This window comes from Xiphophorus maculatus, chromosome 10, assembly GCF_002775205.1.
Source record: "Xiphophorus maculatus strain JP 163 A chromosome 10, X_maculatus-5.0-male, whole genome shotgun sequence".
NCBI classification, from domain to species: domain Eukaryota; kingdom Metazoa; phylum Chordata; class Actinopteri; order Cyprinodontiformes; family Poeciliidae; genus Xiphophorus; species Xiphophorus maculatus.
Window position 1 is genome coordinate 17,675,842 of NC_036452.1, and position 11,924 is coordinate 17,687,765.

Genomic DNA, 11,924 nt, shown 5'->3' on the forward strand with positions numbered 1-11,924 from the left:
TCTGCTGATTTTCTGCTTGCAGTGTTCAGTCAGGGTTGACGTTGCTCCGTGCACGGTCCCGTCTGTCACTCAGTTTGAGTCTGAGAGCTGGAATTACACTGGAACAACAAAACGCATTTAGTAGTTTAATGAGTTGGTTCTCTATGAAATGCTCTTCTGGCAGATATTACGTTTGTAAAATTTCTCTCTAACGTCTTCTGGGAATGTAATCGTGTTCAGTTTTATTTATATAGATTTAGCTTATGTAAATTGTCATCTCAAGGCAAACGTTTTCAACTTTTAGAAAACTCCGGGAAGCACCAACAAACCTGAGGGGCTTCATTAGGAACACAAGGAACAGTGAGATCTTTTACATATGATGCCGTCTGATCATTAAGGGCATTAATTGTAATTTTAAATTGTATTCTGGATTCAATACAGAGGTAATAACGAAAAGGTGAAATTGTACTTATAAAAATTTACAATGATCCAGCTTTTAAATATTTAACTAAAGAGTTTCACAAACGTTTAAAGAAACGGGCCAATCTTGAGGATCTTAACTTCATGGACACGGAGTCACAACAACACAGCAATGAAGTTTTCCACATTCACCTCTCTCTTTCCACACTTTTCTTTAGTTATAGTTCAATCATGAGCTGAAGACTTAACAACTAATAAAAACAAAGAAAATAGTGTCAAAGAAAACAAGTTAAATATGTTCTGGAAGAATATGCGAGAAAGCATTGGTATAATTTATTTTTATTTTAGATTGACCGGCTAGGCATGGATTTTTCCACATTTTGGGTGGACGTTTTGAGAGTTATTGAAGAAAGTGAAGTTTTAATGAACAAGGAGAGAAACGGCCATTAAAACTCACGTGAGCTGCAGAGCAGCCAAGTCACACTAAGAGGTCATAAATCAGCAAATGGATGCAGTTTGGTTTTTTGAAGTCGTGGCTGCTTAAAAACGGTTTAAGGTCTGTCGCTCTGTCTAGGGTGGTTTTGTTTTGGATTTTCATGGTTGCGTTATGATCCAGGTGTGTACAGAAATGGACACAAATACTACTTAAGCATCCTCAATTTAAAAATAAAAAATGCTGTCCTGTAAATGTGACAAACGCATTAGTTTTCACTGTTTTAACTTATTTTTTAAAAAAAAAGTAAAACTGCAATGATTTCATATTTTCCCGATGCATTTTAATTTATTTATTTAAGAATCCTTTTTTTTTTAGTTGCCATTTCCAACACCATCCACTTGATTTGTTGGCTGATGTTTCCTGAGGATGATGCAGAGACACCTGCTGGTAGGAGACAGGAACTACACAAAGAGCGACCAGTTGTTACGCTTTATTTCCCGAATCCTTCAGACGGCAGAGGCACACAGGCTACAAGGAATCTGAAGCTAATCAGCCGACATGAGCACCAGATCCATATCAGATATCACATCATGGAAAGAAAAAAATCCCCCACGTATTTACAAATATAAATAACACATAATTCAAATTCAAAATACACTGCAACGATGTGTGTATTACAAATGGTACAAAACTGGTTTAAGTGATACTGGGACGTTTCCGTCAGCTTACATCTGTACTGTGCTTAGTGCGGGAGATACTGTCCACGATACAAGTCAGAACAAAAGAGTTCACATTCAATACACCTTTGGTCCAAAGACGGAACACAGAGAACTCCGATGGGAGTTCCTCAGGAGAAGCTCAGACATAGAAAAAAAATGAGGTCCAGGATAAAAGCGAGAGTCTAGAATCAAACTCTGGAGAGGAGCAGGAGGGTTTGAACAGATCGCTGGTGGGAAGCTGAGAGGTGGCAGTGGAAGTCCAGCTGAGACCTGAGGACCTGCAGAAGAGTTAATAACGTCCATCTGACGGTTTCTAGAGTCTACATGCTGACAGCAGATTCTTACAAAATCCTATTTCAACACAGACTGTTGTACTTTAATGGCGGCTGACATTGAACCGGAGTCAGATCCTTCCGATTCAATTCAAATCAAGGAGAAAAGACTGAGTTTGAAATGAAAATAATCATTTTCAAACTGTTTGTCCTAAAAGAGGCATGGAAGAAGATACATCTCAAACAGTGTCATTACAGAAAGCTTAAAGGACCATTATTCGCTTCTTTGGGGTGATTCCTCAAAAAAAAAAGTCCTTAAAACAAAAATACAGATATTTCATTCAAGTACATATAAAGCTCAGCTTAGGAATGAGCCAAATTAAATTTTTATAAGAAGCTAAAAGGTTTCCTTCACTGATGATCCAGGTCAGAGGTAAGTTTTTTTTTTTTTAAATGGCAAGATCACCTGACTTCTTTTCCTTTGAAATTAACACCAAAATAATATCTGCAAAAATGCATCAGAATCCCTGACTGTCCCTAATTAAACCGGTGAAGACTTTCTTTATGGTATAAGAATTTCCTGGTTCAATATTTCACCTCAAAGTCGAACAAATCAAGCAGGGACACGCCCAAAGTGAGTTGGCCTTACAGCGAGCAGAAGTCAGAAGAGACGGAATGGTGAATGCTACAAAGATGGCTTGCTGGTCGTTTCACCTCTTCGCCATTTAGTACCTTCGCTGCTCCGGTCATTTTGTACACAACTAGTTCAGGTCAAAAGGGAGCGGGTATGGGCTGTTTTGTGTTGAGATTGCATCAACTTGTACCAGCCAGGTTGATGTTTTGTACCTGCTTTGCCAGCCAAAGAGGTTATTTTGCATAATCTACTCCCAGCTCACAGAAAGGAAACGTGATTGTACATCTCCAGTAAATCTCTAACAGCAGATCACCATTATTTGTATTTAGCAGTTTTCATGAATGGAAATAAAGAACCAAAATAAATGAGAATAGAGTAGAACTTGAAGGTTTCAGATAATACCACCTTTAAGTTATAGTTGAGCATTTTTATGATCATTTATCTTCATTATTGAGAATAAATAATTAACTACAATGAACTGACATGACATTGACTAAGTATATGGGTATGAACTGGGGAAGGAGCAAACTGACCTGGAGCTACTAACAATCATTAAACCAAACAGTGTCGAGATTTATGGGCATCTGGTCTCCTTTGTAGCCACACAACAGATTACTGGCCATCTAACGACATGTAAGGAACCTTCTGGTACCAGTACTTGTATGTCTTGCAGAAAGCCTGAAGAACCCACAATGGAGACCAAGATCACAGATTGGAAAGACAACAGACTAGAAGCTGATAAATACAGTCATGAAGATAACAGCTCAAGCCAAAAAACAAGAGGGAAACAACCGTGAAGATGAGTGATTACTGAGCTGATGTGAGGACATGATTTAGTTTCACTGATGCTACAGCTTCAGCTTATATACAATAACAAAACAGGCTGGAGTTAATCAGTTAATATTTCCCAGCTTTAGGTTTGTAAAACAACACCACCTGCTGACATGAACTGAGAACTGCAATATAGAGTTCCAGATGGCATATTAAGTATTATATTACTTCTTTTACTCACCCATTCTCAAGGCATATCACAGATAAAACCTAACTAAGGGCGGAAACACACCACAGACTGATCCAATCCTCTCCACCACCTAGAACTGCTGTCAGCAACAAAATATCAGCATATCAGAGCAGCCCAGACACCTCCAAAGTTTAGAACCTGACCAGATTTTCCTAGTTTTCCTATTGATGGACTGAGAAACCCCTCAACCATCGCAAGCATGGTTGTAAAGAATAACCCAACAACCTCAAACAAACCTTCATAAGCTCCTCCGTTAGACTTGATCAGAGTCCAACTGTGGTTTGACTTGAAAAAACAACTTATTCAAAGTTCCTTCCTCAGCAGGGGCTGAAACGAGATTTCCGGGTCTTTTTCTTTCTTTTTAGTGATTCCGGGAGTTGAAGAATCCCACGCTGGTTGGCGACTCCTTCACAGTCACCGTGATGAAGTTGGCCGTGACGTCAGTTACAAAGACATGCTCCATGAGGCTCCTTGCCGGCCTCCAGTCCGTTTCCGTGTCCGACTCGGCGGTGTTGCTGCTGACGCTCGGCCTCGTGTCGCCGGGAAACGATGAGGGGTCGTGTTCCGACTCGCTGCTGCTGGTATCGTCCGAATCGCCGGTGCTGAGCTCATTCAGGTTGCGGTTCTGAGAGCTAGATCCGTGTTTGTGCTCCTCCTGCCTGCTGCCTCCTGCGGGTTGCGTTCTGCTCCTTCCAGGTTCTGCGGCACCGGGCCCAGAGCGTTGCCCACCGGCTGTGGTTCCTTTGCTGACACCGGTGCTGCGTGAACCCCCTTGCAAACCACCGCTTCCCGGAAGCTTACCGACACTCTGCAGGTTGAGCGCTCGTAGATTCAACGCCTGGCTGGTCCGCTCTCTGGGCGTCGGTGAAGGTGACTGTTTGGAGAAACTAGAGTTCTGCTGTTTGTGTTGAACCAAGCCAGACTGACCGCCCACGTTGTCATGCCTTCTGTGGGTCAGCGGGGGGCGTTGCGCCGCTATCGGATGTCCTCCGAAGCTGCTGTGGAGACCGAGAGGCGCTGGTTTCTGAGCAGATCCTTTAAAGGCGTCCGCTCTGACGCTTCCTGTTTCAGAGACGGCGCGTCGCAGTTCAGATGGCTTCTGTGACGGACTGCCTTTGTTGTGGGAGGACGAGGCGGACAGAGACCGGCCGGCCCAGACGCAGTTAAGGGAACCGGGTTTGGAAGTGGAGCTCTGAGAGAAGGAGGAGGCGCCCTCCTCTCTGGAGCTCCGGCTCAGCCCAGGGTAGGTGAAGCTGGCCGGCTGCAGGGGCTTCTTCACACCGGGCCGTGGCTCATCTCTGGGCGACCTGATTGGCTGGTGGTGGCGTGGAGGAGAAGGAAGACTCTTTCCCTGTCGCAACGCCTTCAGGTCCGGGTGCAGTGGCTTCCTCCCACGCTTCTTCTTATGCGGCGGATCGGGCTTGGCCAACAGGATCTGAGGCCGCTTCTGGGGCACGGGGTGTATACGAGGACTTTGCTTGGCCTTCTTCACATGATCGTCGTCATCCTCCTCGGAGGAAGAGGAGGGCTCGGATGAGAGGCCAAAGGAAGAGGAGGACGAATGGCTGTCCTTGGTGTCAGCAGGTGGAGGCTGAGGACGAGATGAGGACGAATGAGCGGAGATAAAGACGAGACAGCGGAGTAAACATGACGAACCAATGTGGTTCAGTTACCAGGATTTTCCTGGGTCGTCCTCTGGGCCGTTTTCCTTTCTTCTGAAACAGAAGTTCCCGTTCTTGTTCTCTAAAACAGTCAGGAACAAAGATTGGATCAGGTCTTCCATATCCAGTGTATTAGAAAAGATTCAAACCTTTTGTTGTTGGTAGGGGCGCACAACAAATCTGCTGGTGAGCAGAATCTGACACTTAGAGTCTGAAAATTTAACCTTTCTCTGGGCAATGAATCCATCTTATACAACTACTATCAGACAGCAAACCTCTTCAGTGTGGAGGCTATTACTGAGTGAAAATAACAATAAATGAACGATCTAGTAGAATGTAGCAGTAAATACAAGCTTCTTTTTTTTTTTAAATATGAAGTTGGCCACAGCTATTATTTATTTAAAGTTGAAAAAAATAAAAGTAGCTCTGTAATGTGATGAAAATTATGTTTTCAAGCATGCAAAAAAATATATTTTTTATTAAAAAAGGAGTAAGAGGATGATATGCTGCAATTCTATTCAGTTAGCTTTTATTTATAGACCCACCCACATTCCGTTAACTGTATATGTTCAGTGATATTTTTTTTATATTACAGATATTTACCATGACAAAAAACAACTACAATACTGACATTATTTCCTGCTTTAGTTTAAAAAAAAAACAATCCTCAGTTGTATCATTATCACAAGCCCAAAATATCGTCCAAGCCTGACTTATTTGGCCGTTATGTTGAAAAGCTCAGAAACATGTGTCATACCCCTGTTAATGTTGTGAATCCCCATTTTATTTAACTATAAACATCATTTAGATGACGTCACATTTTTATTATATCCAGGTGGCAGAGGGGGAGAGAAAGGATTCCGCTGTCCATGTTCAAAAACAAAAATGCTCATCAGTTAAAATTGGAATTGGCAGGTCAGAGCGCTACCAAATGTAATAGGCCTTAAACTCTGTGAACATGCAAGCTCTGATTAATCATTTTGTTGGGATTGGAAAGATTGGTTTTTATTTGAAATGTTTTTCAGAAAAAAAAACAAAAAAAAAACAACATTGTTTGTTTTATAGCTGATGGGTGCTATAAAACAAACGTCTCTCACCTCTTATGAAAAGCTGCCAGCAACCTCGGGTCCAGAATGTTCTCTTCAGGCTCCCAACTGTTGTGCCTTAAGAAAAAAAAAAAAACCATCAGTAATCAGCATCAGTCTCTCCAGATAGTTTGTACACAGATAGTTCATTCTAGGAAGGAAATCTGTGGTGATTTTCCATTCACTGCTTCCTCCTCCCCTTCAGCATTGGAAAAGGCCATAAAATAAGTCAAAGGACAGCTTGACTAAGAATAATATGGCATAAAAAACATGCAATTAGTGTTTATAAAATTCCCCAAATGCTTCCAAAGTTTTCCCTATAAACAAAAACAGCAACCCCGCAGCAAACTGTGTGTCCAGCATAAACACCATGCAGTTCAAGCCTCTCGCAGTCAACTGGACTTTAACGGACTCAAATGGCATTATGATCACTTTTACAGTTGATACAAAATCAAAATTTAACTGCTATTAATAATGTTCAGGGTTTCCTCCAGTGTATTATAAGCCTGGAGGGCCACCAGGCTTTATTTGTGCCCACACCAGGCTAAGCATTGCTTATTTATTTCTTTTTAAAATTTTCAAGACTTTATAGTTGGTGATCAGGTATTAATCTTCCAATCTTTCACTAACACATAATTATCAAGTAATATCTTCAAATTTCCTGTCAACTTTTAAAAAATTTTTTTTACTCCAAGACACGACGGGCCGCTAAATGAATGACTGCCATGGCAACCAACCACCAGGATTAACAGGTTTTCTGAGGGAAACTCTTGATATTTACACAGCAGTTGTTCACGAAACAAAAAAAAAACATCATGTAGGTTTTACAACTCTAGACAAATTGTATCTAGTAAGATAGGAGCAAAAATTGCTTCCTTGTATAGTAAATGTGGTTGATATCTAGGTATTAATAAATTACAATGATCAAAGCAAAGCACCTAATTTAGGCGTGTCTGGACATGCTATGAAGAACAATGTCCAGACAAAATAAAAGCACCCTTTTATTTTAGCTGTTCCGATGTTTAAAGTAGATTCTTGCAGAAAATGAACTGTTCAGTTTGGGGTTTTTTTTTGTATGCTTACAGTTAACTGAAAGCCTAAAGAGTTATAAGTAAGTAAGCGTGTAGGTTTTAAGACATTTCATAAAAGGGATTTGCTCTTTAATAGTTCTTCCAGACCACTGACCTTATTGAGTAGCTAGATTTGGGCATTTCTATATGAAATAATAATAATAATAATAATAATAATAATAATAATAATAATAAACATGGCTGAGATTGTAATTAAAAACGTTAAAAGACTGTAGAAAAACAGATGAATGAAAAACAGAAATAAATAGGCAACACAAAGCAAAAGCAGGCTGATTACTGGTTCAAAAACTAACATCCAACCAGTTTCTTCTTCCAGGTCCGGTTCAATTAATGTTCTGACGATTTTACTATTTTATCTACATTAACTTCGCTGAAATGTTTTGTTTTTTTTTTTTTCCTTTTTCGTGCTCATTGAAGAGGTTTCTGACCGAAATATATCCACATAGTTCTGGTCTCGATCATGTGTCCGACTCAGGCTGGAGTTAATACTAGTCTAACAGAATCCAGCTGATATGGGTTCGGAAGGAACCACCGGGTTCCTGGCCTGCAGCTCAAACAATCTCTCTGTGTGTTAGCAGTTAGCCAGTGGTTCTGGTTTGGCTGTTAAAACGACCGGAACCGCAGTTTAAACAACATATTTGTGAAAGCAGTCAACAGCCAGTACTAGTTCGGGCGGTACCAATCCAATTGGCAATGTAAACACCGTCTTTGTGTTAGCAGCTAGCCGCAGCTACTCACTTGGAAGACCAGCCTCTCCACTTCACCAGATACTCGAACTTTCCCTGCAGAGACACGCACAGTAAGCACAAGAACCGGAACCAGAGCACACACAGAACTATGGACTCACGGTAGAGTCCGGTTCTTACCTTCCTCTGCCGTTTGCTGAGGATACACTCAGCATCGAATACCTGGCCCACCGTTACCCCCTCCATCACTGCTGCTGTCGCGCGGTCTGGACTCTACCGGCCCCCGTAGCTCATCCCTACTGGTTATGTCCGACAGTAACCTCTGACCATCTTTCCTCACAGCTCACTTTTTGAACACATATAATAATCACATTAACACCTGGGGTATTTTTTTATGATTATTATTTATTTGTTGAACATTTAAATAGTTTTTTGTTTGTTTATTCGTGTATTTACTTCAAATTAATTATACTTGTCTGTTTGCAATTCAGGTTTTAATAAATGTATAGGTAGTTTTTTGTAGAATATATCGATGAACGTTAATCTACAACCACTTAAGGTTTATAAAGCAAATATATCAAATATGTCTTGGTCATTTATATATGCAATTGGATAATTTATTTTCTGACTTTAATTCATGTCTTTATTATTTAGCAATTTTTTATTGATTTGATTTAATATTAGTCATCCTAATGTTCAGGATAGGATGACGAATGTCGATTTATCAATTGTGTACTAAGAAGATTATTTCCTCCTTTATTTATTTATTTCTGTCATATTATAATTTTGTACTTATACTTATAAAAGTATACGTACTTTTAATGCACGTATACTGCATGTTTCTTTCTTTTTGATTTTTGTATTAATTATTCTTCTGGGGCGGGAGGTTAAATGTGTATTTCTTCATTTTCTATAATATTTCAATAATTTACTTTCCCCATACAACGAAATTGTGAATACAGTACAATAACCTTCCTGCAGGGGACAGTAATGAGCCAGATGGACGGAACTGTGTCTGCGGAATTTTTCTTCTTGCGGTAGGAGCCAATTTCGTGTTGCACTGCTGAATGTTTGATAACCGTCTGTTTACTGCTGAGCTTCTCTTCATAGGTAACTATACTTCTATTACTACTGAACCAGTTATTTAAACTGAACTCACGATTCGTTTAAACTCGGTGCTTTTTGTTTTTACCTTGAGTTCTGGTTGCAGGTCTTATTATTCAGTGGGGAGAATAAACACTGACCTCAAGTCAGATTAGATTTATGTTCAGACAGGTAGAGATTTTAAATAGCTGATTTGAGGTCTGACTTCATCATCTTGAGCTCAGCAGAAAGTTTCCCCTCTGTTTTATGGCAAAAGGGAGACAAATTAGCTAAAAACAGACAGAAATAACAATTATAGATAAATCAACTGGAGTGCCCATTACAACACTGTTACTTTTTCAGTTTCTCAGACTTTATTCTTTTGTTTATTAAATATTCATTTTAAAGATCATGGCTTTGATCCCAAATGCAGTGTACATTGTGCTCTGTTTGACATCCAGCGGAGCCCCTCAGGTGAGATGTTGCTGCCTCTTCTGCTGCGTCCGTCCCTCTCGCCCCGGTTGACGGGATGCGTCTCGGCGCTTCCCGGCAGCTCTCAGAGGACCCTGCTGTCCCAGGGTGAACACTTGCTTCGGCGGCGGCCTGCGTCTCGCCTCCCGACGAGGAACCACAGTAGGAAATCGAGGGGTCAGGAGGAGGAGTGGAGGACCAGGAACAAGACGGTGCTGACATACATTGCTGCTGCCGGGGTGGGAATGATCGGGCTGTCCTATGCTTCTGTACCTCTGTACCGCCTCTACTGCCAGGTGAGACACACGTACAGAACCCACTCCCCCCCACACACACACACATGGTTGCTGTGGGCCTGTGTGACCTCTCCGCTTTTCTCCCAGACGACGGGGCTAGGCGGTGCGGCTGTTGCCGGACACGACACGGATCAGGTGGAGACGATGAAACCGGTGAAAGAACGCATCATCAAGGTGACCTTCAACGCCGACACGCACGCCAGCATCCAGTGGAACTTCAGACCTCAGCAGACGGAGATCTACGTAAGACTGCCGTCGCACTTCCTGTCAGAGAAGACACGATCTTCTCCGTGTTAACCCTTTCTCTGCTCTCTACGCAGGTGGTTCCGGGCGAAACGGCGCTGGCCTTCTACAGAGCCAAGAACCCGACAGACAAACCCATCATCGGCATTTCAACCTACAACGTGGTGCCCTTTGATGCGGGACAGTACTTCAACAAAATCCAGGCAAGTTTCAGGTTGCTTTCTCTCTGCAGAATGCTGAGAATGTTTTTTAAATAAAACAAAGACTGAGGATTAGAGCAGAGAGAAGACCCTTTGCTTCCCCCCCAAACTCTATCATCAGAGCTACTGCTTCTCTTCAGCAGGAATAGGGAGGATGTGTACAATACCACACTTTTAAAATGTTGAAAATATTTTTTGTTGGTTTGTCAAGTAAAATTCCAATTAATCATATTGTCACCTTACAAAAATAATGGCCTTATCTTTTAAATAAAAGTCTTCTTTTGGTGAAAAAAAAAACTCAATCAAGTTTGTAGTTGTAAGGTGTGAGTACATTTCTAAAGCATTGTAGATGCTGAATCGAAGTGACCTGAAAATAAAGCCTTGAGGGACTCCACGCATGATTTCGTTCCATCCATTGAAAATTAAAACAAAACCACACGACTCGATATGAACAGGGACCTTCTGTCTGTTGCTTGCAGTGTTTCTGCTTCGAGGAGCAGCGTCTCAATCCTCACGAGGAGGTCGACATGCCGGTCTTCTTCTACATCGACCCGGAGTTCGACGACGACCCGCGGATGGCTCGGGTCGACACCATCACGCTGTCCTACACCTTCTTCGAGGCGAAGGAGGGTCAGCAGCTGCCTCTGCCCGGGTACAGTTACAACTGAGCCGAATGCGGAGATGTCCGCCGGAGGAACCGAAGGCCGGAAAGAGACTCGGTCATGTTCGTTCTCTGAGCAAATAATCCTCCGCCTTCTGACGACCCTCCACGATAATCCGGATGCGATCATGTTCAGGCAAAAATGCGCCGTTCATTCAGACAATTCAAGATTTGTGTGAAGGTTTTTTTTATTTTTTTAATTTAATTTTCTGCGCGCATTGCTCTGAACGTCATATTAAGAAGAAGAAGAGCTATGGGTTACGGTGACCCTCGTCTGGTCCATTTGATGCCTTAAAATGACAAGCAAGAAGCAGCAGAACTTGAAACATGCTAAAAATTCAGACGCAAGCAATATTTCTGGTGCTGCTGAAAGACTGGAAGCTTAAAGCCATCGAGGTGGAGCTCTAATTGAATTTTTATTTTCAGTCACCTGCCAGGAAGCGGATCAATACATCCTGATCCGAAACATACATACCTCCCGAAACATACACCTGTGTTTCCTGTGTGTTTTCCACCTGAGTCCTGCTGGTTTTTCCATGCAACCGTCTCAGACACATCCAGCAGCTCCGATCTGCAGAACAAACGCACTCCTCCTGGGGAAAATATAAATGTTGCAATCTGCACATATGCATAACGTCTGTCTGTGTTTGGTTTTTCTTTTGCTTTTTATTTGGTTTTATTGGGTCTTCTCCCAAGTGGGTTTCCTATGTATGCATAAGAATGAGTAAAAAAAAATATATATATATATAAAGAATATTTGCTTTTTAGTGACGCAGCTGTTCTTTATGTATGTTTAATTATCAGATCAGTGATTGTCCATGAATGGCTCACATGGCTCAAAAGGCTTGAACCAACACAATTTTAGGTAGGTGATCATGTTGTTATGCCTGATTGGTGAATAGCAAACCTTTGTGAAATTCACATTTTAGAAAAAATAAAACTAAAACGAGAAGATCTCCAGAAAAA

At 41.6% G+C, this 11,924-nt stretch overlaps 2 protein-coding genes across 2 annotated transcripts; one reads left to right on the forward strand and one right to left on the reverse strand.

The window, feature by feature from the left end:
• Positions 1-1,309: 1,309 nt before the first annotated feature.
• LOC102229509 (chromobox protein homolog 2-like) lies at positions 1,310-8,283 on the reverse strand. Its single transcript, XM_005806731.2, has 5 exons — positions 8,185-8,283; positions 8,057-8,100; positions 6,240-6,305; positions 5,155-5,224; positions 1,310-5,072 (listed from the first exon to the last, which is right to left on the reverse strand). The coding sequence occupies exons 1-5, from the start codon at positions 8,248-8,250 to the stop codon at positions 3,843-3,845; spliced, it is 1,476 nt and encodes a 491-aa protein (XP_005806788.1). The 5' UTR covers positions 8,251-8,283; the 3' UTR covers positions 1,310-3,842.
• Positions 8,284-9,015: 732 nt separating this feature from the next.
• On the forward strand, positions 9,016-11,592 carry LOC102229253 (cytochrome c oxidase assembly protein COX11, mitochondrial). Its single transcript, XM_005806730.3, has 5 exons — positions 9,016-9,114; positions 9,549-9,854; positions 9,942-10,097; positions 10,175-10,300; positions 10,777-11,592. Exons 2-5 carry the CDS (start codon positions 9,567-9,569, stop codon positions 10,963-10,965), a joined length of 759 nt encoding a protein of 252 aa, XP_005806787.1. The 5' UTR covers positions 9,016-9,114; positions 9,549-9,566; the 3' UTR covers positions 10,966-11,592.
• Positions 11,593-11,924: the final 332 nt, after the last annotated feature.

Bases quoted from the DNA above. Each gene is read 5' to 3' on its own strand.
- LOC102229509 (XM_005806731.2), bottom strand. From the start codon at position 8,250: ATGGAGGGGGTAACGGTGGGCCAGGTATTCGATGCTGAGTGTATCCTC. The intron at 5,225-6,239 runs GTGAGAGACGTT...TGACTGTTTTAG, and splicing joins CTGGCAGCTTTTCATAAGAG to AGAACAAGAACGGGAACTTC. The intron at 5,073-5,154 runs GTAACTGAACCA...TCTCGTCCTCAG, and splicing joins GACGACCCAGGAAAATCCTG to CCTCCACCTGCTGACACCAA.
- LOC102229253 (XM_005806730.3), top strand. From the start codon at position 9,567: ATGTTGCTGCCTCTTCTGCTGCGTCCGTCCCTCTCGCCCCGGTTGACG. The intron at 9,855-9,941 runs GTGAGACACACG...CTTTTCTCCCAG, and splicing joins TGTACCGCCTCTACTGCCAG to ACGACGGGGCTAGGCGGTGC. The intron at 10,301-10,776 runs GCAAGTTTCAGG...TGTTGCTTGCAG, and splicing joins AGTACTTCAACAAAATCCAG to TGTTTCTGCTTCGAGGAGCA.